Raw genomic sequence first — 26019 nt, 5'->3', positions numbered from 1 at the left:
GTAAATACATCCTGGGAGTAGGGCAGAATTGTCTCGTAGTCATATGCTTCGCAGAAACCGTTCAGGCTCCATAGGGCATCGTTTAACCTTCTAGGCTTTAGGTCCTCTGTAAACATATAAAATAACTTTTAATATAAGATGCCCACACTTTTTGTTTTTAAGGTATAAATATTTTTATGTATGGAATTCTTGGAGCTTACTTACGTTGACAATTCAGGGCAGGCGTTTGTTTCGGAGACCCATGGGATGATTCGAGCTCAGTTATACCTCGGAGTATCTGCGTGAATGCTTCAGAATCTATAAAACATTCGACAATATTAAAGCTATAATCACTTTAGCTAATATTGCCTTGTTATACGGTAAGCATACTGATCCTAATGATTGTTTAATATTTCTATAACATCCCACGCTTTTCAAACAATTCCCCAACAACAACCAAATCTAATAAAGATTTATTTCAAGAACTCACCTTGTGATAGATCCATTAGACTTTTTTCCCCGATTATCTTTTTTAACGCTTCAGTCCGATAACGATTCTTGGAGTTTCTGGAGGTGCTGTTTGCATCGGAACTAAAACGCTGCTAACATTGCCCATGGTTTCTAGCGCTTTTGTACCCTACGACCTAGAGAAAAACCCCTGAATGATTTTTTTACATAGCATTTGGGGTTTGTCGTTTTTTTCGGGCTATACCCCCGCCCATGGTATATTTGACACATTTCAAACACATGGTATTGGGTGTGTCTAAACATTAGGATCCTTTTGGAGCTTCTAAAATCTCCGGGGTGCTAGCACCTAGATGCATGGGGTGTGTTGTTCTCGACATCGCTGGGATGAATGACTTTTTAGCCCCCCTAAAAAAATAGTTTTATGAAAGGCCTTTAAGATTAGGAGTCGTAAGACACAATATTATTGTTGGGGGGTAGGCATCTGTTTTGCAGGCTAGTGTAAACCTTGGTTTCAAACGACCCACCAGGCATGCAGGGGTATTTTTTTAACAAACAACCCGCCCCCCTTTTTCGGTTTTTGAAACACACACACACACACACACACACACACACACACAGCCACTACAGAAAACTCCCTCACGCACATGCGCGCGCACATGGCTTTTTCCGCAAGATTTTTCTCAGGGACAGACTGCGCTAAGAGTGAACAAACGCGAGAGTTCATAACGTGGTGAGATTCTGATTTTAAAACCATTTATTTCATTCAAAATATTTAGTACATACATTTTATATCGTTACATTCTTAAGGTATTTTACGATGCCTTTCTTACAGATCCTGGGAGCTTATGCAACCAACCGCAATTGTCCGTGTCGAGTTCACCCTCAAAAGGCAAGGCTCTCTTGCTATGTCCATCAACACATGGTAAGTTTTCACTCCAGGGGTAGATCCGCCGTCGGGCCTTTTGGTCTTGACTCTGTCTCAAGGAAAGCCTCGCCCAGCGCTTTAACTGTTCCCCATTTTGGAAGAGAATGTCCAGCTTATTCATAAGTGTTATGAAAATTGGATAATCCACCCATTTAAAACTAAACACAGGAATAAAAAAGTTTACATGTTTGCGGGCTCTGGAAGCTACCGGAGAATTGACAGACTTTGTAGCATTAGCCTTATCATAAAGGTCACAGGCTAAAATTGTCACTTTGTTGTCAGGGCTATAGTCCATTGAAGCAATTCTTAGAGCCTTGAGATCACTGCGGCCGCAGACCTGTTCTTCCAACGCATATCCTGGCACATTTGTAACACTTAGGACCTGTTCAATTTTACAAAGAGCCAGCCTGATGTTTAGCCATTCTCTCATCCCCAGAGCCGGGGGAAAACTCCCAGGTTTTGCAGGATAAAGGGGTTTGGGTCCACGGTCTGTGAATATCTTTACCGTAGAATCCTCCGGGTGGAATATGTAAGACATGTGGCCCTCACTCGTCCCCAAAAATCCTTTAAAACATTCTGGAGCTTCACACAGAACTTCTTCAAGGCTTTGGTCACTGGGTTCATGACAAGCCGAGCATAACATCCCTAAAATTGGCATAGGTGTCATTTTTGTTTAATATTCAGGGGGGTTATCATGTACAGTCTTAAACAGGTATTGTTCAGCGGCTTTATAAGGGGCCTTAACCAACCCAAACCGTGAGAAACAGTAACAGGTTGACCTGACACATGGTCACTTACTCAACCCAGGGCATGCACCCTTCTACATGACATAGGGTCATAAATCATTACATAGGGTCATAAATCAGGCTTGGGTCATCAATCATTAACGGCCTGTCAAAGGGACCCTTACTCACCCCATAGCCCCCACCTAACCAGGCTTGTCTATCAGGCTTGGGTCATCAATCATTAACGGCCTGTCAAATGGACCCTTACTCACCCCATAGCCCCCACCTAACCAGGCTTGCCTGACCAGAAGACATGCACACGTCATCACTACATAGGGTTCACATAGAGTTCACATAGGGTCATCAATCAAAATATTGACCCGTGACATCTACTTTATTCTCTCTATCACACTCAGTTCCAGTCAAGAGTAAAAACTAATGAGTTTGGTAAGTGAGGCTCTGAGAGAATAGAGAAGCAGCACACACACACACACTAGGGGATTAAGAGGGTCACAGACTTACAGGACAGGGGGTATGAGACTTGACAGGGGGTGTTTTGTGAAAATATAACATTATGCTCAGTGGGGTTCAGTAAATCCTCATCACTTGGATCTGAAATCGTTCAAACTCTTGGCTCTGTGTGTTTGTATTCTGGGTTGGGTGATGCTGCACTTGTCATCTTTTTGTTGCACAGTGTTATGCAGATTTCTCTAGTTGATCAGTTGGCCTTTCTGGTTCACATGATGTTGACAGGTAATGAATCATCTTCGTGTTTGTGTTTCTGTCTCATATCATTTCACGTAATACGTTTGTATTTCTCATTATGGTGTTCCCCAATTTTATGTGGATGTGTATTACTCTATGTATACTCTATGTAATAGTGTGTCAGGGTCTCCTCTTACCTGGAGGGTACAGAGGAGCCCAGGTCAGAGTAGCCGTTGGTGCGCGTCTCGTCCTCGGGGCAGGGGCTGCTGGGAGTGTAGTCCACGTCCTCTCCCTCTCCGTAGTCCTCAAACTGCTCCTCGTTCAGAGAGGCAGAGGAACGCGTCGACAGGTCAGAGGTCACCGATGGGTTTAGCTGACTGCACCTGCAAAAACAGGAAGTAGACTTTCAGGAAGTAACATTCAATAAGTTTAAAGTGTCGTAGTGAAAAAAATACAAATTGTACATTCATTTTTCAATTATAAGGGTGACTATTCAGATTCTCACAGTGCAGATTTTTTTATAGAATTGCAAATGATATATTTCTCATGAGGTAGATGAGTTACATGTACATGAACAAATCTAATCTCTACAGTTCTTTTATAAAGAGAGTTCACTTATAAAGACACCATATGTTCAACACCACACAAAGACTAACAACTAACTTGTCTCCAGGAAAGAAAAGTCCTCCCAGTCCATCCTCCTTGTCTCCTCCACTCCTCCCCCCTTCAGAGACATCTGATCCTGGGTTGCTCTCCACAGCACTGTCCAAGTCTAACTTTGCCCTCTCTCTGCCCTCCACCTCTCCTTTCTCCTCTCCCTCTGGGAATAGATGGCACCCAGCCTCTGGGTTAAGGGACAACCGCGTGCACATGAGGACCGGATGTGCAAGGGCTATGTCAACACGCTGTAGAGCGAGAGAGAGAGATCTGATTTATTAGGATCCCCATTAGCTGACGCCAATGGAGACAGCTAGTCTTACTGGGGTCTGAAACATAACAAAAAACACATTACAGACAAAAGATTTTAACATTTACATACAGAGAGGGAGTGAGGTAAGCAGGGATGATACACACACAGGCATGCGTGCACACACACACACACATTTTTGTGCAGTCAACAGAACTACAGGACTATGCAAATAGTACTCTCAGACCTATTGATAGCGTCTAACACTGATAGACATGTTTTTAGGGTTTCAGCAAAGGTTACATGTTGGTTGTGAACAGTGAGCTCAAACCTGAAATCCAAGTGCTAGAACTAGTGCTCAAAATGAGGTCTTAACTCATACAAGGTGTTAAGTAAAACACTAAAGGGATTTAAACCAGGCTTGTGGATTCTTTCATTGTGGCAAAACTCTGGGGGTCACAGAAGGTCATGGAGGGTATTGAGTTGGGGTCAAAGGTCATGAGACTGGTCATTCAGTTTCACTCTAACAGCTCTAATCCAGTCTCATGGTAATAGAGTAAAGAACTACCGATAACTGATAATCAGCCGAGCCGATATATCGGACCAATATTGGCCTTTTCTAGTCTATCGACTATCGGCCCTTCTCTATCGGCTTAGCCAATAGTCCCTTCTACATAGCAAAGCTGCTGCTATGCTAGCCATCACTCACTGCCTGAGCCACGAGCACTGCACAATGCAGAGGAATATCTAGCTGGGAAAGTCAGCCGCAGCAAACTAGCTCATTCTCCAACAGAAAGGTGCAGTATTGAGAAATGGATAAATTGACACAGTGACCAAAATCAAACTCCTGTTGCAAATATTAGTTTAGTTAATTCACTAATAATAAGGCTTGTGTCGACGTGCCCCGAAATGCATGCAATAAGTTAAGGAGATAGCTATTTTAGCAAATATTACGATAACTAACCATTTCATCTGTGGTGTTATCTAGCTAGCTATATTAGCTACTATGCTAACTAGCTGGCTAGACAAACAAGGTGCTAAGATATCAGATAGGAGCTAATAGCCAACGTAGCAAGCTAACGTTAGCTGGTTATCATTTTGAACATGCACCCTTTTCAGCAACGAGCCAATATCTGACTTGCGGAGTAAAGTTAGCTATTTACAGGTGTGCTGATCTGACCAGCCGCAATTGAATCCGTAAATTGACAGTTGTTAGTCGGGTTAAATGATTGTTGTAATACGGAAAGAAATAAGTGTTTTAAAATGCCTAAATAAAGGTTGGCAATAGGTTTAGCTACCTAAGAATATTCCTGCATATTTAATGTGTATGGACCAAGAAAGCTATAGATCTGTCACACCCTGACCTTAGAGTGCCTTTTTATTTCTCTATTTGGTTAGGTTAGGGTGTGATTTGGGTGGGCATTCTAGTTTTCTATTTCTTTGTTGGCCGGATATGGTTCCCAATCAGAGGCAGCTGTCTATCGTTGTCTCTGATTGGGAATCATACTTAGGCAGCCTGTTTTCCACTCTATGTTGTGGGATCTTGTTTTTGCACAGTAGCTGTATAACCCTGCAGAACTTTATTTTCGTTTATCTTTTTTTTGTGTCCATTCTAAAATAAATTAAGATGTTCACTTTCCACGCTGTGCTTTGGTCTCATTCCGACGACGACGCAACAAGATCATCACGTCTTTGTGCGTTCTCACGTCTCAAACTATTGGCAGATTTGAGTCATTCAGACAGAACGTGCTTGGTCGTTTCATCTTTTTTTCCTACCCTCGCTGTCCTTGTTAGATATTATGCACATTTATGGCTTGACAGCAAATGTCATCGCCATTGAGCTAGTTCTCATAGTAGCAGTAAACATCACCAAGTGATATGAGCCTTCACCTTTATTTAACCAGGTAGGCTAGTTGAGAACAAGTTCTCATTTGCAACTGCGACCTGGCCAAGATAAAGCATAGCAGTGTGAGCAGACAACAAAGAGTTACACATGGAGTAAACAATTAACAAGTCAATAACACAGTAGAAACCAAAGGGGGAGTCTATATACAATGTGTGCAAAAGGCATGAGGAGGTAGGCAAATAATTACAATTTTGCAGATTAACACTGGAGTGATGAATGATCAGATGGTCATGTACAGGTAGAGATATTGGTGTGCAAAAGAGCAGAAAAGTAAATAAATAAAAACAGTATGGGGATGAGGTAGGTGAAAAAGGGTGGGCTATTTACCAATAGACTATGTACAGCTGCAGCGATCGGTTAGCTGCTCAGATAGCTGATGTTTGAAGTTGGTGAGGGAGATAAAAGTCTCCAACTTCAGCAATTTTTGCAATGTGAAAGGGAGCGGAGTTCCTCGCTCTATCCAATCGTAGCTGTAGGATAAAGTTACAAACCGCCCATTTGTTGACAGATAGCTGAACTAGCCAACTGAGTTGTTTTGAATTTCGTCCAGGCAGATTAGAGATGTTTACTGAGAGATAGAAGAAAAAAATCCAGATCACAGAAAATGACAAAATATACTAGTTTGATAAGCATCCATGATCACAAATCATGACGTTAAATTGGATCCATTTGCCTTTTATATTCTCAAACTAACAGCAGTGCCTACATGATGTCCTTCCACACAGGCGTGACATGCTGGAGTGATGCTTCTATGCAAATGTTGTTGATCAGTAGGCTGATTGGCCCAGCATCGTCCAGATTTGCCCGGGGTAGGCCATCATTGTAAATAAGATTTTGTTCTTAACTGACTTGCCTAGTTAAATAAAGGTTGAATTACAAATGTAAAAAAAACTCAGGGCTGGATGCCAAAAGTACTCTTCCTAACATCACTAGAACTCTGTTGGAGCCTGTCTGCCTCCCAGAACACACACACACAAACACATAAATACACACACACGCACGTACACAGTAACCACCTGGAAAGCGCACACACATCTTTGTGCAGACTGCAGGACAACGCAAATAGTACTGTCAGCCTTATTAACATCACCAGTCAAAACATTGATAGCATTAAACACTGACAGATACAGTCTTAGGCTTTCAGTAAAGGTCAAAACATGTTGGTTGAACAGTGAACAGTGAACAGTGAGCACAAACCTAAAATGCAAGTGCTAGAACAAGTGCTCAAACATGGTCTTAACTCAGACAAGGTCGTAAGTGAAACACTAAAGGAATTTCAATTAGGCTAGTGGAATCCGTCACTGTGAGAAGACCCAAGAGGTCACAGAGGGTATTGAGGTGGGGGGGGGGGGGGGGGGGGGGGGGGGTCAAAGGTCATAAGACACTTGTCATTCATTCAGTGTCGCTCCAACAGCTCTAATCCAGTCTAATGCTAATAGAGGAACCTTACTTTATCTCTACATACCGGAGAAGTAGGAGGGAGGGAGAGAGAGAGACGAGAAAGAGGGAGGTACAGAGGCCAGCCCAATTACACACAGGTACATCCCACACAGAGCATTAGACAGCTTTAGAGGATAATAAAGGCATTATCACTCAAGGGCTCTCACCTCACCTCTCTCTCTCTCTCTCTCTCTCAATACTGGTTGAGCTGCTAACGGATGAAAACTCAGGGCTGGAGGCCAAAAGCACTATTCCTAAATTCACTAAAGCGCTGTTGGAGCTTGTCTGCCTCCCAGAATACACACCCAACCCTTGATCGCACACACAAACACACCCATACACACAACCTGTAGGCAAACACACAACACACACACACACACTGTCTGTAGGATTAAGCGACAGCAGCAGGGACCCTGAGGCAGGGAGGGCCAGGGACAATACAAGGAGAAAGAGCCTGTTTAGTATTCCATAGAGGACCAGGAGGGGCTCTACACATCTCCATGTCCCAGGGAATGCCACCCAGAATGGGGTAGAGGCAATAAACTAGGCCCCATCGCATCTCTCGGGATGGTAATATTACACCGCAAGAAAAAAGTAGCAGTAGTGAAGAGTGTAAATTCCTTACAGGAAACACACAAAGAAAAACACACAGTAGGAAGAGTTGTTACGATTTTAGGTGAATGGTGTTGATTAACCCGACTTGACACCTGTTGCTGAAGAACTATTTGGGCGTGAGGAAGCCGCTTTGCATAGCCAGTGTGTACAGTGTAGGATCTGGCCTGCTGTGTTTGGTGCTGTATGGTGGGCATGGCTAAGAATGGTTAAAGTATAGTTCAGTAGACAGACGTTGAGCAACTTCCAAAGGTCTTCTCCCTCAAGACATGAGACTCAGATAGGGCTATTACATACAGATGAGCCTCCAATCCGTCTGAATTAAAGCTCAGTTGAGGGCAGACATACAAACAAACAAAATGAACACACACTCCCTTCTGCGCACACACACACACACACACACACACACACACACACACACACACACACACACAGCCAGACAGCCAGACAGCCAGACCGCGTCACCCCAGCCCTGGTAGTCCAGTACAATAGAGACTGGGACAGTTTGGTCAGGGTGGGTGAATGCTTTTATGCCAGTAAGCAGTTGGTAGCTTAGGTCAGAAGAGACAGGGTAGAGAAGGATGGGGTAGTGGTTTGTTTTGGATGGGGTTCAGCTGGCACTCCTCCAGTCACTCCTGAGCTGTTCTGACAACAGTGGGAACAGGGTGATCAACGGGAGGGGCCGAGGGGGTGGAGTGTGTGTGTGTGTATGGAGGCCGGCTTTTCTACCGGATCCTTGCACAACAAACTACTCCTAAAAAGCCTGCAGGCCATAACAGCTGAATAACTAGGCTACCACGGGCTAACACTTCACTGTGTTCCCAAAAGTGTACCAGGATGCTGTCAGAGCCATATATACAGATGTCTGTGGAGGTTACCAAATGACCTCACAGCAGCCAGTGGGTGTTACCTGAATGCCAAAGGGTGTTGCACTCTTCTTTAATGATGCCATGTTAGTACAAGCTTTAAGAACATCAGAGAGGGTACAGTTGATCACCACCTCCCAGGATCTGCCCATTCTTGCTCTTCTCTAATATTGATAGCTCTAGATCACTTACTGGAGTTCTCTGTCTCTCTCTAACTCTCTCTCTCTCTATAACTCTCCCTCTCGCTCTCACTCTCTCTGGTTTCCCATTCAAGATCAAGTGAGAGATGGGAAGCCCCCAACAACCTGAGAGACCAAGACCCAGGGGCTCTGGCCTGGTTTCCTGATATCCAGGCCAACACCCATTCCTCTCCCTCTCTCTCCTCCTCTTCCGCTTTCACACATCCCAGGTGACATCAGGGGCTGGAAGGTGTGAGGAGAGGTAGAGGGGATGAGGTGATGGAGTGGAAGAAGGCTTTTCTATTGCCAAAGAGTTGTTGGTTTGCCATCAGACTGTTAGTGTGTGTGTGTGTGTGTGTGTGTGTGTGTGTGTGTGTGTGTGTGTGTGTGTGTGTGTGTGTGTGTGTGCGCGCGTGTGTTTGTATGCATACAGTGGGGCAAAAAAGTATTTAGTCAGCCACCAATTGTGCAAGTTCTCCCACTTAAAAAAATGAGAGAGGCCTGTAATTTTCATCATAGGTACACTTCAACTATGACAGAAAAAATGAGGGAAAAAAATCCAGAAAATCACATTGTAGGATTTTTTATGAATTTATTTGCAAATTGTGGTGGAAAATAAGTATTTGGTCACCTACAATCAAGCAAGATTTCTGGCTCTCACAGACCAGTAACTTCTTCTTTAAGAGGCTCCTCTGTCCTCCAATTATTACCTGTATTAATGGCACCTGTTTGAACTTGTTATCAGTATAAAAGACACCTGTCCACTACCTCAAACAGTCACACTCCAAACTCCACTATGGCCATGTAGCACGTCTGTCTATTTGAGCTGGTCAGTACGTGTAGGTAATCCTGTCTAACGCAGCTTTAAAAAATAAAATAGTATATATAATATATACACTTAGTAGAACTGCATAAGTGTTGCTCTCCACTTTCTGGAGGATCGAGTTTTGAAATCAGAGTGGAATTAGAGTATGATAGCTAAGGAGATGGAGTAAACACCTGTCTCCGGATTACATCTTCAAACTCAGGGCATCCGTGACAGGGAGAGGTGTCCATCCATGATGTATACGGGTAAGATAGTCTAACTAGCTACATTTTCAGATATGACATGTTTCTAATTTTGACAGAATGTCATTTTAATTTCAAGCTAACGTGTACTGTTAACTAGCTAGCTAATGTTAGCTGGCTGCCTCGCTAGCTAACGTTACGCATATGATCATAGTATTCATATCTCAGAGCCATTTGCTTTGCTAGTTATAGCCTAATGTTAGCTAGCTAACATTGAACCTGGTTGGTTAGCTACCTGCAGATTCATGCAGGGTAGTAACGTCATGAGTTGGGATTATGGTTCATTGTTTACCTAGCTAGCTAGCTAGCAACATGTCTAACAAAATACTCCACTATGCAAGTAACCATTTAAATAGAATGTCACTGTGACAGATGTAGCTGCAAACTTAGCGCTGACTACCTACTCCGATTTCAGAGCACTCTCGTCTAAGTGTGCCAGAATGCAGAATAACTGACGAATTTACGAAAGCTCAACACCTGTTGAATATTGCCGTGTCAGTAAATGAACGGAAAGTCTCTGGAGCAACGAACCGCCCTTGCTGTCTCTGCCTGGCCGGTTCCCCTCTTTCCACTGGGATTCTCTGCCTCTAACCCTATTACAGGGGCTGAGTCACTGGCTTACTGGTGCTCTTTCATGCCGTCCCTAGGAGGGGTGCGTCACTTGAGTGGGTTGAGTCACTGATGTGATCTTCCTGTCTGGGTTGGCGCCCCCCCTTGCCTGTGATTATTATTATTTGACCATGCTGGTCATTTATGAACATTTGAACATCTTGGCCATGTTCTGTTATAATCTCCACCCGGCACAGCCAGAAGAGGACTGGCCACCCCACATAGCCTGGTTCCTCTCTAGGTTTCTTCCTTGGTTTTGGCCTTTCTAGCCACTGTGCTTCTACAGCTGCATTGCTTGCTGTTTGGGGTTTTAGGCTGGGTTTCTGTACAGCACTTTGAGATATCAGCTGATGTACGAAGGGCTATATAAATAAATTAGATTTTATTTGATTTTGAGTAAACGTTGGCAGAAAAGCGTAAATTGTTGCCAGCAGCACAGTTGCTGTCACCAACGCTCTGGATAACATAAAAACAGCCTAACCAGCTCTGCTAGGGAGAGTAAAATGGTCAGTGAGCTGTTCTATTTGTGTCTGGAAGTAGCTGGCAAGCTAGCCAACGTTAGACAGTTGGGTGCTTGACACTTGGATCAACCCTTAAAGAGATGGGTGGGGCTAAAGCTTAAGAGGGTGTGAATGATGCTGAATGGGTGTAGACAAAGAAGAGCTCTCCAATAGGTACCAAAACATTCAACTGACATTTTCTCAAAAGTGAGAAACAAGTCCCATTGTTCCTCAAACACAGTGTATGATATACCATTTTGTAGCTCTGTGTCTCTGCTGTTATCCAATGTAAAAAAAAACGTAATATTGCACCATAAGACCTGAAGGTGGTCGGTCACATATGTGAACTCGGGTTTGTTCATGTTAAAGACTCAGCCCTTTCCCCCATCCTTGTGTTTATGATGCCAGATAGTCTCCCATCTCTCCAGTCTCCCATCTCTCCTCTCCTCTATATCTCCTCTCATCTCTACTCTCCTCTCTCCCATCTCTCCTCTCCTCTCTCCCATCTCTCCTCTCCTCTCTCCCATCTCTCCTCTCATCTCTAATCTCCTCTCTCCCATCTCTTATCTCTCATCTCCCATCTCTCCTCTCTCCCATCTCTCCTCTCATCTTTCCTCTCCTCTCTCCCATCTCATCTCTACTCTCCCATCTCTCCTCTCCTATCTCCCATCTCTCACATCTCTCCTTTCCTTTTTCCCATCTCTACTCTCCTCTCTCTGTCATCTCTCCTCACACCCTCAGTCATCGGCCAACCCAGCCTGCCGGACGTCTTTATTAGGCTTATCATGGCCTGCTCACTCAGTGGAGAGAGAAAAGCCCAACAGTAAAATTACTGTTATTGATGCTCTGCTACACACAGTAGAGTAGAGCGGCTCCAGCTCTGGGCGATGCAATGCTGTTTTTGTGTCTAAAGACTAAAGAGAGGATGATTCAGAAGGACGCATCTCAATAGTCTAAGCTGTCTTCCTGTCCTCATCGTCTCCATCTACACTACAGACATGGAAGCAATTATATTTCAAGGGATGCATCTCAATAGTCTAACATGTCTTCCTCTCATCATCCCCTGTTCTTTATCTACACTAATATAAAAACACTAGAGGCTCCTACAGACGTGGGATTGTGTGTCACAGGGACAATTGGTACTAAAGTGGGGTCAGTATCAGTTGCTGTCATATTGCAGGTAGAGGAGAATGAGAGTTACTGAGAGATGGTTGCCAGGTGGGTGATAGTGCTGCACAAAAAAGAGAGAATGAGAATTGGCTCTGAGTCACAATATAAAGTACTTTGGACAGCAGAGAAGTGCTAGATACAGTCATACCAAATCATTACTATTAAACAGAATATGCTCCTGCAGACACTGGGTTTGTGTGCTGCAGTCTGATAGAGAGAGAGAGAGAGAGCAGCACGGATCTCTGAGAGGAGGATCAGTAGAGAAATCTATTATTCACATCCAGTGCAGCAGAGAGGAGAGGACGTGAGAGAGGAGAGGACGTGAGAGAGGAGAGGACGTGAGAGAGGGAAAAGACAGGGAGAGAGAAAGGAAGAGGAGGGAAAGAAAGGAACTGCTCCTCCCCTCCAGTCACACACCCACTGAGGGAGAACAGAGTGGAGAGATCACAGAGCTGGACAGAGAGGGATGAGAGAGAGAGGGGGAGGGGGAGTCAGAGAGAAGGAGGGGGAGTCAGAGAGAAGGGGGGAGAAACTGAGGCAGCCTGAAAAAAGCTTGTCCGGAGAAGACAAGGTGAGCGCTACCATCAGTACTGTGTCATGCCAACTGTAAAGCATGCTGAGACCATTCATGTGTGGGGTTGCTTCTCAGCCACTCACAATTTTGCCTAAGAACACAGCCATGAATAAAGAACGGTACCAACACATCCTCCGATAGCAACTTCTCCCAACCATCCAGGAACAGTTTGGTGACAAACAATGCCTTTTCCAGCATGATGGAGCACCTTGCCATAAGGCAAAACTGATAACTAAGTGGCTCGGGGAACAAAACATCGATATTTTGGGTCCATGGCCAGGAAACTCCCATTGAGAACTTGTGGTCAATCCTCAAGAGGCGAGTGGACAAACAAAACCCCACAAAGTCTGACAAACTCCAAGCATTGATTATGCAGGAATGGGCTGCCATCAGTCAGGATGTGGCCCAGAAGTTAATTGACAGCATGCCAGGGCGGATTGCAGAGGTCTTGGAAAAGAAGGGTCAACACTGCAAATATTGACTATTTCCATCAACTTCATGTAATTGTCAAATAAAGCCTTTGACACTTATGAAATGGTTGTAATTATACTTCAGTATTCCATAGTAACATCTGACAAAAATATCTTAAAGACACTGAAGCAGCAAACTGTGTGAAAATGTATATTCGTGTCATTCTCAAAACTTTTGGCCACGACTGTAATCCGTGGAGAAGGGCCTTAGTCAGGGAGGTGACCAAGAACCCGATGGTTACTCTGACAGAGCTCCAGAGTTTCTCTTCTCTCTGTGGAGATGGGAGAACCTTCCAGAAGGACAAACCATCTCTGCAGCACTCCACCAGTCAGGCCTTTATGGTAGAGTGGTCAGACAGAAGCCATTCCCCATTAAAAGGCACATGACAGCTCGCTTGGAGTTTGCCAAAGGGCACCTAAAGGACTCTCAGACCATGACAAACAAGATTCTCTGGTCTGATGAAACCAAGATTGAACTCTTTGGCCTGAATGCGAAGCGTCACATCTGGAGGAAACCTGGCACCATCCCTTCGGTGAAGCATCATGCTGTGGGGATGTTTTTCAGCGGCACGGACTGGGAGAATAGTCAGGATCGAGCGAAAGATGAACAGAGCAAAGTACAGAGTTCCTTGATAAAAACTTGCTCCAGAGCGCTCAGGACCTCAGACTGGGGCGAAGGTTCACCTTCCATCAGAACAATGACCCTAAGCACACAGCCAAGACAATGCAGGAGTGGCTTCAGGACAAGTCTATGAATGTCCTTGAACCCGATCGAACATCTCTGGAGAGACCTGAAAATATTTCTCTACCCAAATTACAGCGTGCAATGTAAAGGCACGGGGATGAAGACCAATAATACACGTATACAAACACAGGGTTGTGCAACACGGACGAGACCGTGTTGCACAATATAAGTAGCAAGAAATCCAAAACGACAAGGTACTCACACGACCAACGGACATTGGAACAATAATCGACAGCCCAATGGTGAAACAAAGGGCACATTTATACAAATCAGTGAGGAATTGGAACCAGGTGTGCGTAATGACACAGTTCAGTGCCTAGAGGCTGGTGACATAGACCTCTGAAACTGGTGCACGGAATGAGCAACCGTACCGGAGGGATCCGTGACAATGTGTCAAGCTTGTAGCGTCATACCCAAGAAGACTTGAGGCTGTAATCGTTGCCAGAGGTTCTTCAACAAAGTGCTGAGTAAAGGGTCTGAATACTTATGTAAATGTGATATTTCAGTTTAAATTTTTTAATAAATGTACAAACATTTCTAAAAACCTGTTTTTGCTTTGTCATAATGTGGTATTGTGTGTAGATTGATGGTAAAAAACAACAACAATTTAATCAATTTTAGAATAAGGCTGTAACTTAACAAAATGTGAAAAAAGTCAAGGGGTCTGAATACTTTCTGAAGGCACTGTGTATACTGTATTCTACTGTATTTTAGTCAATGGCACTCCGACATTGCTCTTCCTTATATCTATATATATCTATTCCATTCTTGTAGTTTTAGATTTGTGTGTATTGTTGTGATTTGTTAGATACTACTGCGCTGATGGAGCTGGGAACACAACTACAACTATTCAACCAACCAGGACATGTACATGCTGACCAGTTCCTCATAGCAGGAAAATAATCGTGCAGCAACAGGAAATGTGAATTATTATGCGGGATACATATTTTTAGGGCTTGACACATTTTCTGTTAGGATAAGTCAAGTCTGACATTTTAAAGTGGAAACTACTAACTTTAGACGCCTTTTTAAAACTTGAACACACTACAACTTGCATTTCCTGCTGCGACAACAGAGTGATCAATGAAGGTAGTACACCTGCACATGTATGTGTTATACAACAGAAAAATACACCTCAATAACAATTCTGAATCATCTCAATTTAAGTCCCTAGTATTTTGCAGCATCAGTTACGCCAGCTTATCTTGGGCATCCATGTATTCTAAGCTTGACCCACAGTCAAATGATATTCACGCAACTACGTAGTCAAACACGTCCATGATGTTTACAGCATGTTGGCACACAATCTTTTGGTCAATTCAGCAAGTTAGTGGGAAAAGAGACATTTCCATCCTAAAGCACCATCTGTTCAGAGTGTGGCGAGATAACATGGATATGTTAATACACATATGGGATGAAAATGGGCGACATTCATCCTGCTCAAACAGATTTGGAAAGTTGTAGTCTCTACTTTCACACATCTTTCTCGCTCACTCTATCTCTCTCTCTCGCAAATGTCATGTAACATTAACAATATTGGGAAAGCCTTAAAATGCCTCTGATCTACAACTACCTCTTTCCCAGATCTGAGTTCCTTTTAAGGGGAGAGACGACACTGTTCCTACGACTCCAATGAATAAAATGGACTACTCCCATGTGGTGCTGAAGGTCAATAACATTTGAGCGCTGGACATGTCATTGATCTGAAGCCCAGGACCAGTAAGGCAGTCATCTGGATGACCATGCAGTTCACACTACTATTGACTGAGGAAGAAGGAAGAGGATGGGAGATGGTTTAAGAAGCTGCTTCATCATGACTGAACAGTGAGCATGATGCAGGCCAACATCTCACCATAACAACAAGGTATATATGCTATACTATGCTATACCTAAGGCATAAGGACAAGTTTTCCACTGGCAATGTATCCACTCTCTCTTCTCCTTCTATTTCAAATCAAATCAAATTTTATTTGTCACATACACATGGTTAGCAGATGTTAGTGCGAGTGTAGCGAAATGCTTGTGCTTCTAGTTCCGACAATGCAGTAATAACCAACGAGTAATCTAACCTAACAATTCCAAAACTACTACCTTATACACACAAGTGTAAAGGGATAAAGAATATGTACATAAAGATATATGAATGAGTGATGGTACAGAACGGCATAGGCAAGATGCAGTAGATGGTATCGAGTACAGTATATACATATGAGATGAGTAATGTAGGGTATGTAAACAAAGTGGCATAGTTTAAAGTGGCTAGTGATACATGTATTACATAAAGATGCAGTAGATGTTATAGAGTACAGTATATACATATACATATGAGATGAGTAATGTAGGGTATGTAAACATTATATTAAGTAGCATTGTTTAAAGTGGCTAGTGATATCATTTACATCAATTTCCATCAATTCCCATTATTAAAGTGGCTGGAGTTGAGTCAGTGTGTTGGCAGCAGCCACTCAATGTTAGTGGTGGCTGTTTAACAGTCTGATGGCCTTGAGATAGAAGCTGTTTTTCAGTCTCTCGGTCCCTGCTTTGATGCACCTGTACTGACCTCGCCTTCTGGATGATAGCGGGGTGAACAGGCAGTGGCTCGGATGGTTGTTGTCCTTGATGATCTTTATGGCCTTCCTGTGACATCGGGTGGTGTAGGTGTCTTGGAGGGCAGGTAGTTTGCCCCCGGTGATGCGTTGTGCAGACCTCACTATCCTCTGGAGAGCCTTACGGTTGTGGGAGGAGCAGTTGCCGTACCAGGCGGTGATACAGCCCGACAGGATGCTCTCGATTGTGCATCTGTAGAAGTTTGTGAGTGCTTTTGGTGACAAGCCGAATTTCTTCAGCCTCCTGAGGTTGAAGAGGCGCTGCTGCGCCTTCTTCACGACACTGTCTGTGTGGGTGGACCAATTCAGTTTGTCCGTGATGTGTACGCCGAGGAACTTAAAACTTGCTACCCTCTCCACTACTGTCCCATCGATGTGGATAGGGGGTGCTCCCTCTGCTGTTTCCTGAAGTCCACAATCATCTCCTTAGTTTTGTTGACGTTGAGTGTGAGGTTATTTTCCTGACACCACACTCCGAGGGCCCTCACCTCCTCCCTGTAGGCCGTCTCGTTGTTGTTGGTAATCAAGCCTACCACTGTAGTGTCTTCAGCAAACTTGATGATTGAGTTGGAGGCGTGCGTGGCCACGCAGTCGTGGGTGAACAGGGAGTACAGGAGAGGGCTCACAGCGCACCCTTGTGGGGCCCCAGTGTTGAGGATCAGCGGGGTGGAGATGTTGTTACCTACCCTCACCACCTGGGAGCGGCCCATCAGGAAGTCCGGTACCCAGTTGCACAGGGCGGGGTCGAGACCCAGGGTCTCGAGCTTGATGACGTGTTTGGAAGGTACTATGGTGTTAAATGCTGAGCTGTAGTCGATGAACAGCATTCTCACATAGGTATTCCTCATGTCCAGATGGGTTAGGGCAGTGTGCAGTGTGGTTGAGATTGCATCGTTTGTGGACCTATTTGGGCGGTAAGCAAATTGGAGTGGGTCTAGGGTGTCAGGTAGGGTGGAGGTGATATGGTCCTTGACTAGTCTCTCAAAGCACTTCATGATGACGGAAGTGAGTGCTACGGGGCGGTATTCGTTTAGCTCAGTTACCTTTCTTGGGAACAGGATCAATGGTGGCCCTCTTGAAGCATGTGGGAACAGCAGACTGGGATAAGGCTTGATTGAATATGTCCGTAAACACACCAGCCAGCTGGTCTGCGCATGCTCTGAGGACGTGGCTGGGGATGCCGTCTGGGCCTGCAGCCTTGCGAGGGTTAAAACGTTTAAATGTTTTACTCACGTCAGCTGCAGTGAAGGAGAGTCCGACGGTTTTGGTTGCGGGCCGTGTCAGTGGCACTGTATTGTCCTCAAAACGGGCAAAAAAGTTATTTAGTCTGCCTGGGAGCAAGACATCCTGGTCCGTGACGGGGCTGGTTTTCTTTTTGTAATCCGTGATTGACTGTATACCCTGCCACATACCTCTTGTGCCTGAGCCGTTGAATTGTGACTACTTTGTCTCTATACTGACGCTTAGCTTGTTTGATTGCCTTGCGGAGGGAATAGCTACACTGTTTGTATTCGGTCATGTTTCCGGTCACCTTTCCCTGGTTAAAAGCAGTAGTTCGCACTTTCAAATTCACGCAAATGCTACCATCAATCCACGGTTTCTGGTTTGGGAATGTTTTAATTGTTGCTATGGGAACGACATCGTCAATGCACTTTCTAATGAACTCGCTCACCGAGTCAGCGTATTCGTCAATGTTGTTGTTGGAAGCAATGCGGAACATATCCCAATCCACGTGATCGAAGCAGTCTTGAAGCGTGGAATCAGATTGGTCGGACCAGTGTTGAACAGAGCTGAGCGCGGGAGCTTCTTGTTTTAGTTTCTGTCTGTAGGCAGGGAGCAACAAAATGGAGTCGTGGTCAGCTTTTCCGAAAGGAGGGCGGGGGAGGGCCTTATATGCGTCGCGGAAGTTAGAATAGCAATGATCCAAGGTTTTACCAGCCCTGGTTGCGCAATCGATACGCTGATACAATTTAGGGAGTCTTGTTTTCAGATTAGCCTTGTTAAAATCTCCAGCTACAATGAATGCAGCCTCAGGATATGTGGTTTCCAGTTTGCAAAGAGTCAAATAAAGTTCATTCAGGGCCATCGATGTGTCTGCTTGGGGGGGATTATATACGGCTGTGATTATAATCGAAGAGAATTCCTTTGGTAGATAATGCGGTCGACATTTGATTGTGAGGAATTCTAAATCAGGTGAACAGAAGGACTTGAGTTCCTGTATGTTGTTGTGATCACACCATGTCTCGTTAATCATAAGGCATACGCCCCCGCCCCTCTTCTTACCAGAAAGATGTTTGTTTCTGTCAGCGCGATGCGTGAAGAAACCAGCTGGCTGCACCGATTCCGTTAGCGTCTCTCGAGTGAGCCATGTTTCCGTGAAGCAAAGAACGTTACAGTCTCTGATGTCCCTCTGGAATGCTACCCTTGCTCGGATTTCATCAACCTTGTTGTCAAGAGACTGGACATTGGCGAGTAGTATGCTAGGGAGTGGTGCGCGATGTGCCCGTCTCCGGAGCCTGACCAGAAGACCGCTTCGTGTCCCTCTTTTACGACTTCGTTGTTTTGGGTCGCAGGCTGGGATCCATTCCGTTGTCCTGGGTGAAAGGCAGAACACAGGATCCGCTTCGGGAAAGTCATATTCCTGGTCGTACTGATGGTGAGTTGACGTTGCTCTTATATTCAGTAGTTCTTCCCGACTGTATGTAATGAAATTCATACAGTCGGGACTTCTACGGCCAAGCCCTCATCCGTAGAAGTCATCCAACGCGCCCCTCAAACCAGGGGCGAAGTCCTCTGCCTTTCGTTTTACACACACAGGTGAAGCCAGGTCAGTACAGAAAGTGCCGGGGGTTTAGATAGTCCAAATGGCAGTCCTTTGAATCAGTGTTGTCCAGAAAAAGAGGGAGAGAAAAGGAGGAGAGGAGAGAGTGCTCTTTCAGGCCTGTGTCCGTCTATTCTTTCCGATGCGTCGTAATACCTTTCAACTTCCGCATGGGAAATCTGAAAGGATCATTTAGCTATTCCATGTATTCTAGCCTGGATCCTATCCTTTTCACACCATCTGCATCCCTCTCTCCCGCTGTCCAGAGATGGGAAATATTCAGATAGTCTGGATAATTATTCCCTGAATTAAAGTCTGGATGATCTTTTATGGATATTGGGTATGTTGGAGAGATGAGAGACAGAGAGAGAGCGAGAGAAAGAGAGCGAGAGAGAGCAGCAGGTATGAGCAGCCACCCACTGGGACAGACATTGACTGGTGAAATTCAAGAGGAGGCTTTGATTTTGTGGGTGTCAGCAGAAACAGGAGTGGGGGAGAGAGAGAGACCGAGAGGGAGGGAAAGAAAGATAGACTGGGAGAGTGAGCGACAGTGAGAGAAAGAAGGAAAGAGAAAGAGAGAGCCATACTGTGGCTTTGCTGGTGTTTCTCTGACTGTGCTTGAGAAGATAAGATCCAAATCCAATCTCATACTGTTGACGCACTGCAGAGTGCTTTTCAGTCTCTTTATCTCGGTCTTACACTCTAACTCAGGAGCCGGCATTCGATTCAAGTGCTCCCTCCAACACAATGGAGTCTACCTGTGCAGTCACTAAACAATATTGCTTTTTAAGTCTATTTTACTGTCCTTTACCAGTAGGCCTATGTGTTAACTGTTTAGTCAGTATGTTTCCTTCTCTGAGTACAGCTGAGGTTATTTCCAGTGTTTCCTATGTGTGTGTTTTGGATCTTTATGATTCAACCTCTTGCAGTGGAGAGACTCTCAGCCCACACATTCACAGATGGAGTAAAAAAAACACTGAGAGTCAAAAGAGAACAGGAACTGATGACTCATAATCCAGCCGCATTCTGTGAAGTAAGCACTAGAAGTCTCTAAAAGCACTTCAGGTTTCGGCTACTGAGAAACACACGCAGACACAAACAGAAATGCTTGAGGCACGTGCTGACACAGACTATAAACTATAAACCCCAGAGACACACACACTTAGAAATGGACACAACCTCATACACACAACCTCATAACTGATGGCCGCTCCTGTATGCTTGTTCTAGGACACCTGTACAGTAGTAGGTCCTCAAGTCTCTCTGTGGACTCAGCTCGTCCAAACCACCATTCATTGTGTGCCATTGATCTGTCACGTTTTCAGGGTGTGTGTTTCAAACAAACACACACTTTCTCTTCGACAATAGGAAGGACCCATTTCACACCCACACCCACCCCAGAGTGTTTCCCGTCCTGTGTTTTCCAGAGTGTCCCTGTATCAACCCAATTGGCCCTATTGGGTTTCCCAGTAAAAATACTTCAACACAGTCTCCTGTATACCTCTATGGGAGCCACTCCCTTTCCATTCTGTCCTTGTCCTTTGTCAGCTATCTGTTCCCTGAAGAGCCAAGTGGGAACAAACGCGTGTTTGTGTCCCTTTCTGTGCCACGCTGGCTGGACGGCCCTGTGGTGACATTTCCCTCAGCTGTTTTTTCTTTCCTCAAAGCAGGACTAAGATTGGGCTAGGGGGGTTATGTTGAGTAGGGTGTGTGTGTGTGTGTGTGTGTGTGTGTGTGTGTGTCAGATAGATAAAAGGTATCCTTGGTGAGGGGGAATGGGTGTTAAAGACGCCCGCTGAGGAATCAGTCCGGTCATCCTGACTATCTGAAAGTGTATTTCAGGAACACATACTCAGACAGATAAAGAGAGGGTGAGAGAGCCAATGGAGTCAGTGTAATATTCCCTAGTATCAGTATCAGTGCCCTAGGAGTCAGAATGCAGTGTCATCAACATGCTGACCATCCATTTGTTCTCATGGTGTTAAACCTGTTGCCATTGAGCAACAAGTGCTGAGCAACTGGGCCCTGGTCATGTTCAAACGAACCAGTTAGAGCCCGCTGTTTCATATCAAAACAAAACCTACACCAACTACCAGAATAAAGCCAGGATATAGACGCCATAATGGAGACAGGCCATATTAGAGTTCAGAAAAGCCGTGCTAAAAATGCCCTTGGAATGGAGAGTGGAAAGTGATAGAGAGGTGCCACCCTACTGCCACCATGGGGCAATCTGTTCACAATGTTGACATCAGTAAACCGCTCGCCCACACGCGGTCTATGGTTGGACTAACCAAATTCTCTAAAAATGACGTTGCAGGAGGCTTATGGTAGAGAACATTCAATTCTCTGGCAACAGCTCTGGTGGACATTCCTACAGTCAGCATGCCAATTGCACGCTCCCTCAAAACTTGAGACATCTTGAGGTATTGTGTTGTGTGACAAACCTGGCCTTTTAGTGGCCTTTTATTGTCCCCAGCACAAGGTGCACGTGTGTAATAATCATGCTGTTTAAACAGCTTCTTGATATGACACACCTTCAGGTGGATTAATTATCTTGGCAAAGGAGAAATGCTCTCTAACAGGGAGGTAAACAAATTTGTTCACAACATTTGGGAGAAATAAGCTTTTTGTGCATATGGAACATTTCTGGGATCATTTATTTCAGCTCATGAAACATGGGACCAACACTTTACATGTTGCATTTATTTTTTTGTTCAGTGTAGTTATTCCTGCCCAGGTCAAAATACAGTATTAGACAGGCAGATCTGGTTTAGACCAAAACAATATAGTTTATGCCTATCAGCTTAGTTAGTTTGAGAATAAGAGGACGCATCTCATTACTTAATGTCTTGTTACAGAACATGAGCCATCTTATTCAAACAGATACAGCTAGCCATGTCACATGTCACTGTGGGAGAAACTAGTTACTGTATGATAAATAGACATCTTTCCTCTTTTCTGTGGAACTGAGACCACAATTACAACATGTCGGTAATTATATTGACAAAGTCACAAGTACTGATCAAGGACACTCAAACATTGTGAAACCCTATCACCCATTCCAACAGTTTGAATGTAGACTTCCTTTTTTGACACATTGTTGTGTGGGATAAACTTCTCCTTTCTCACTGAACCATAGGCTAAGTTACACAGCCGGAACGGACAACATTGAGCTTCAGCCAAGCTCATACTGTACTGTACACTAAAAACCCACAATGTTTAAGTCTCTCTCTCTCTCTCTGTATAGCCGGTGGCTGGGTGCTGTCTCGGTTCACCCCTCCTCTGATTGTAATGGGATTAATTGAAATCCGGGGCTGGCTGGTCAGAGAATGAGGGGGAGCGAGAGAGAGGGAGAGATGAGGCGAAGAGTGAATGGTGATTAATTGTATTTTAGAGGGAGATAGACTGTAGGCTACAGCGTGGCAGCACAAGAAAGAGCATAAGACAGAGTGACAGAAAGAGAGTGAGAGAGAGAAAGGGTCAAACACAGACACACACACAAAACACACACACTCTCCGTCACTCACATACCCCACTGGAACAATGGACTTTGAGCTCTGGTGCTGAACTCTCCACCGCACCAACCCCCCCAGATCCCCCAACCCCTAACCTCCGCCCCAGATCCTTCTCTCTATCCTTCTACCCCTCTATCCCCTTACCCCCGTCCTGTAGCAAAGAGGTGCTGTCTCTTACCCCATCCATTATTTGGGGGGAGCCATGGTGGTCCCCCTGGCCCAACACTCCACCGGCCAAGCCCTCATCCGTAGAAGTCATCCAACGCGCCCCTCAAACCAGGGGCGAAGTCCTCTGCCTTTCGTCTTACACACACAGGTGAAGCCAGGTCAGTACAGAAAGTGCCGGGGGTTTAGATAGTCCAAATGGCAGTCCTTTGAATCAGTGTTGTCCAGAAAAAGAGGGAGAGAAAAGGAGGAGAGGAGAGAGTGCTCTTTCAGAGCCTCTAAAACTGCGCTGGCTGGCTTAGCTCCTCTGTGAGAGCACGACTCACACACACTGCAACTACCTCACTCTCTCACACACATGCAGAGATGCAGCAACTCTCTCACACACACTCATTTGGTTGTTCGCTCTCTGGCTGGCTCACATTCACACAGAGGGAGCTTCAGTTCTGGCAACAGTTGTTGATATTAGGCCACTCCCCCCCTGCTCCCCTCTCCCTGAGCTGTTGCCGGGCAACTGGCTTCAGCTGGGCCGGCCCCTAGAGAGAGAGAGTCACATTGCTGCAAACTCTCTCTTGGCCTCCACCCCCTCAAGCTGCATTTGCATATCAAGCCCTGCCTCTCTTCCATAGAACAGAGCGGCTTTACTAGAGGGCTGAAGTAACATTCTATCTCTACTCAAACAGTCTTATCCAATGACACGGCACATTTATCTACACGTTCAAAACCTGGAAAGTGGAGTGATGGAGTTCTTCTGTGTGGGTTTGAGGATTTGAGAAAGTGGGGAGGGGGAGAGAGAGATAAGGGAAGGGGAGAGAGTGTCAGGTGTCCCAATCAGGTGTAAAAAAGTTGTTTGCATATTTGAGCTTCTGTGTGAGTATATGAGAGAGAGAGAGAGAGAGAGAGAGAGAGAGAGAGAGAGAGAGAGAGAGAGAGAGAGAGAGAGAGAGAGAGAGAGAGAGAGAGAGAGAGAGAGAGAGAGAGAGAGAGAGAGAGAGAGAGAGAGAGAGAGAGAGAGAGAGAGAGAGAGAGAGAGAGAGAGAGAGAGAGAGAGAGAGAACCCATATTTATGCTTATTTATTTTCCCTTGTGTACTTTAACCATTTGTACATGGTTACAACACTGTATATATATATATAATATGACATTTGTAATGTCTTTATTCTTTTGAAACTTCTGTATGTGTAATGTTTACTGTTCATTTTTATATATTATCTACCTCACTTGCTTTGGCAATGTTAACACGTTTCCCATGCCAATAAAGCCCATGAATTGAATTGAATTGACAGAGATGAGGGGAAGAGTGAATGGTGAGATATTGTATTTTAGACCGAGGGAGATAGCTGGTAGGCTACAGTGTCACTGGAAGAAAGAGCTAAATAAACTCATGTCTGAAAAAAAGACAGTGACAGAAAGAGAGCGAGAGAGAAAGGGTCAAACGCAGACACACACACAAAACACACACCCTCTCCGTCACTCACACACTTCCCACTGGAACAATGGACTTTGAGATCTGGTGATGAACTCTCCACCCCACCAACCTCCTCAGTTCCCCCAACCCCTAAGAGAGGGGAAGGCTTCTCTCCTCCTTCCTTCCCTTCCTGATAGTCTGGGGCTCCCGAGTGGCGCAGCGGTCTAAGACACGGCATCTCAGTGCGTGAGGTGTCACTACAGACACCCTGGTTCGATTACAGGCTGTATCACAACCGGCGGTAATTGGGAGTCCCATAGTGCAGCGCACAATTGGCCCAGCGTCGTCCGGATTTGGGCGGTTTAGGCTGTCATTGTAAACAATAACTTGTTCTTAACTGACTTGCCTAGTTAAATAAACAATAATTAATTAATTAATTCATATTCTAAAAAGCCTGGCTGAGGCAGTGTTTGAGTCAACAACAGTGGATCCCAAAAGGCCAGCACCACATCACAACACAGCTACAGCCTTAACACCTCCTTCTCTCATTATCTCCTCCCCAATCTCCCCTCTATCTCACCCTCCCCAGCTCCCCTCCTCCTTGTACTTCTTCACCCTCCTTCACCCCCTCTCCCAGGGCCCAGCAGCTTAATGTTAAACCCACACAGTCTGAGCCTGCTGAGCCCAACTGTCTCACAACATAATAAGTTGACTTTGGCAGGGGCAGTAGAAGGATAGAGTCAGCCTGTGTCCCAGGCTCTGGTCAAAAGTGCACTACATAGGGAATAGGGTGCCATTTAGGACGCAGCCTCAGACTACAAGACAACAGCTCAAACTCCTAGACAGAATGAGGGGTGGATGGTGAGGGGAATACTGTTGAGTCTGCATGTAATGCTCCGGGTGTCGTGGGTGTGGAGTCAAACGCAGGAGACAGAGTGCAATGTTGTGCGTCTTTAATAGCACCAACGCACCACAGGGTGCTCACAATAGTAACGGCCCCCAAACACAGGGATTGAAAATGTACAATGGAAAAATCACGACCAGGCACTAACACGTACCTCTACAACAGAGCCGAAGGTTACACTGAAATAATCCCGCACAACCAGGCGGGCCGGCTGTCTAATAAAGACAAACTAATCATACATAAACAGGTGCTACCAATAAACATACAAGGAGGGGGCGGAAAGACAATCAGTGGCAGCTAATAGGCCGGTGACGACGACCGCCGAGCGCCACCCGCCCGGGAAGGGAAACCACCCTCGGTCGGACTCGTGACACTGGATTATTAAAACAAATGATTTATTCTAGATTAGATAGATATTTTTTAATTAGTCACAGGTAGTTGCAGTGTACAGTGAAATTCTTAAGCTCCGAGCTCCAACAGTGCAGGTGAGAATGAAACAATAAATAACAATAATAATATATAACTGTTTACAACTGTGACAATGATTAATATAAATATCCACTGGGGTGTGGGCAGTTGGGGGGAGGGGGGGGGGGGGCAGGGACATGTAACTGACTATTCCGCAGCCTAATGGTCTGGGGGTAGAAGCTATTGGCCAGTCTGTTAGTTTTAGCCATGATGCTCCTGTACTGCCTACGGTGGCTGGGGTCAATGATGATCTTCGTGGCCTTCCTGCGACACCTGGTGTTGTA

The 26019-nt window shown here is 45.1% G+C and overlaps 1 protein-coding gene across 4 annotated transcripts in view; it reads right to left on the bottom strand.

Moving 5' to 3' along the window:
- The window catches only part of LOC109888799 (rab11 family-interacting protein 4A-like), a 48141-nt gene extending 24750 nt beyond the window's left edge, over positions 1-23391 (bottom strand). Inside the window, exons 1-3 of one of the 4 annotated variants that reach the window (XM_020479974.2) lie at positions 22969-23391; positions 3466-3707; positions 3000-3185 (exon numbers count right to left, since the gene is read on the bottom strand). In XM_020479974.2, coding sequence (XP_020335563.1) covers positions 3000-3185; positions 3466-3707; positions 22969-23049 — 509 coding nt within the window. In that variant the 5' untranslated portion in view covers positions 23050-23391. The remainder of the gene's footprint in view (positions 1-2999; positions 3186-3465; positions 3708-22968) is intronic. The other 3 variants (XM_020479982.2, XM_031830835.1, XM_031830845.1) reach the window with 3 other exon arrangements.
- Positions 23392-26019: the final 2628 nt, after the last annotated feature.

The sequence above is a fragment of the Oncorhynchus kisutch genome, linkage group LG1 (assembly GCF_002021735.2).
Source record: "Oncorhynchus kisutch isolate 150728-3 linkage group LG1, Okis_V2, whole genome shotgun sequence".
In the NCBI taxonomy this organism is placed as follows: domain Eukaryota; kingdom Metazoa; phylum Chordata; class Actinopteri; order Salmoniformes; family Salmonidae; genus Oncorhynchus; species Oncorhynchus kisutch.
This window is presented reverse-complemented; position numbering and strand designations above follow the sequence as displayed.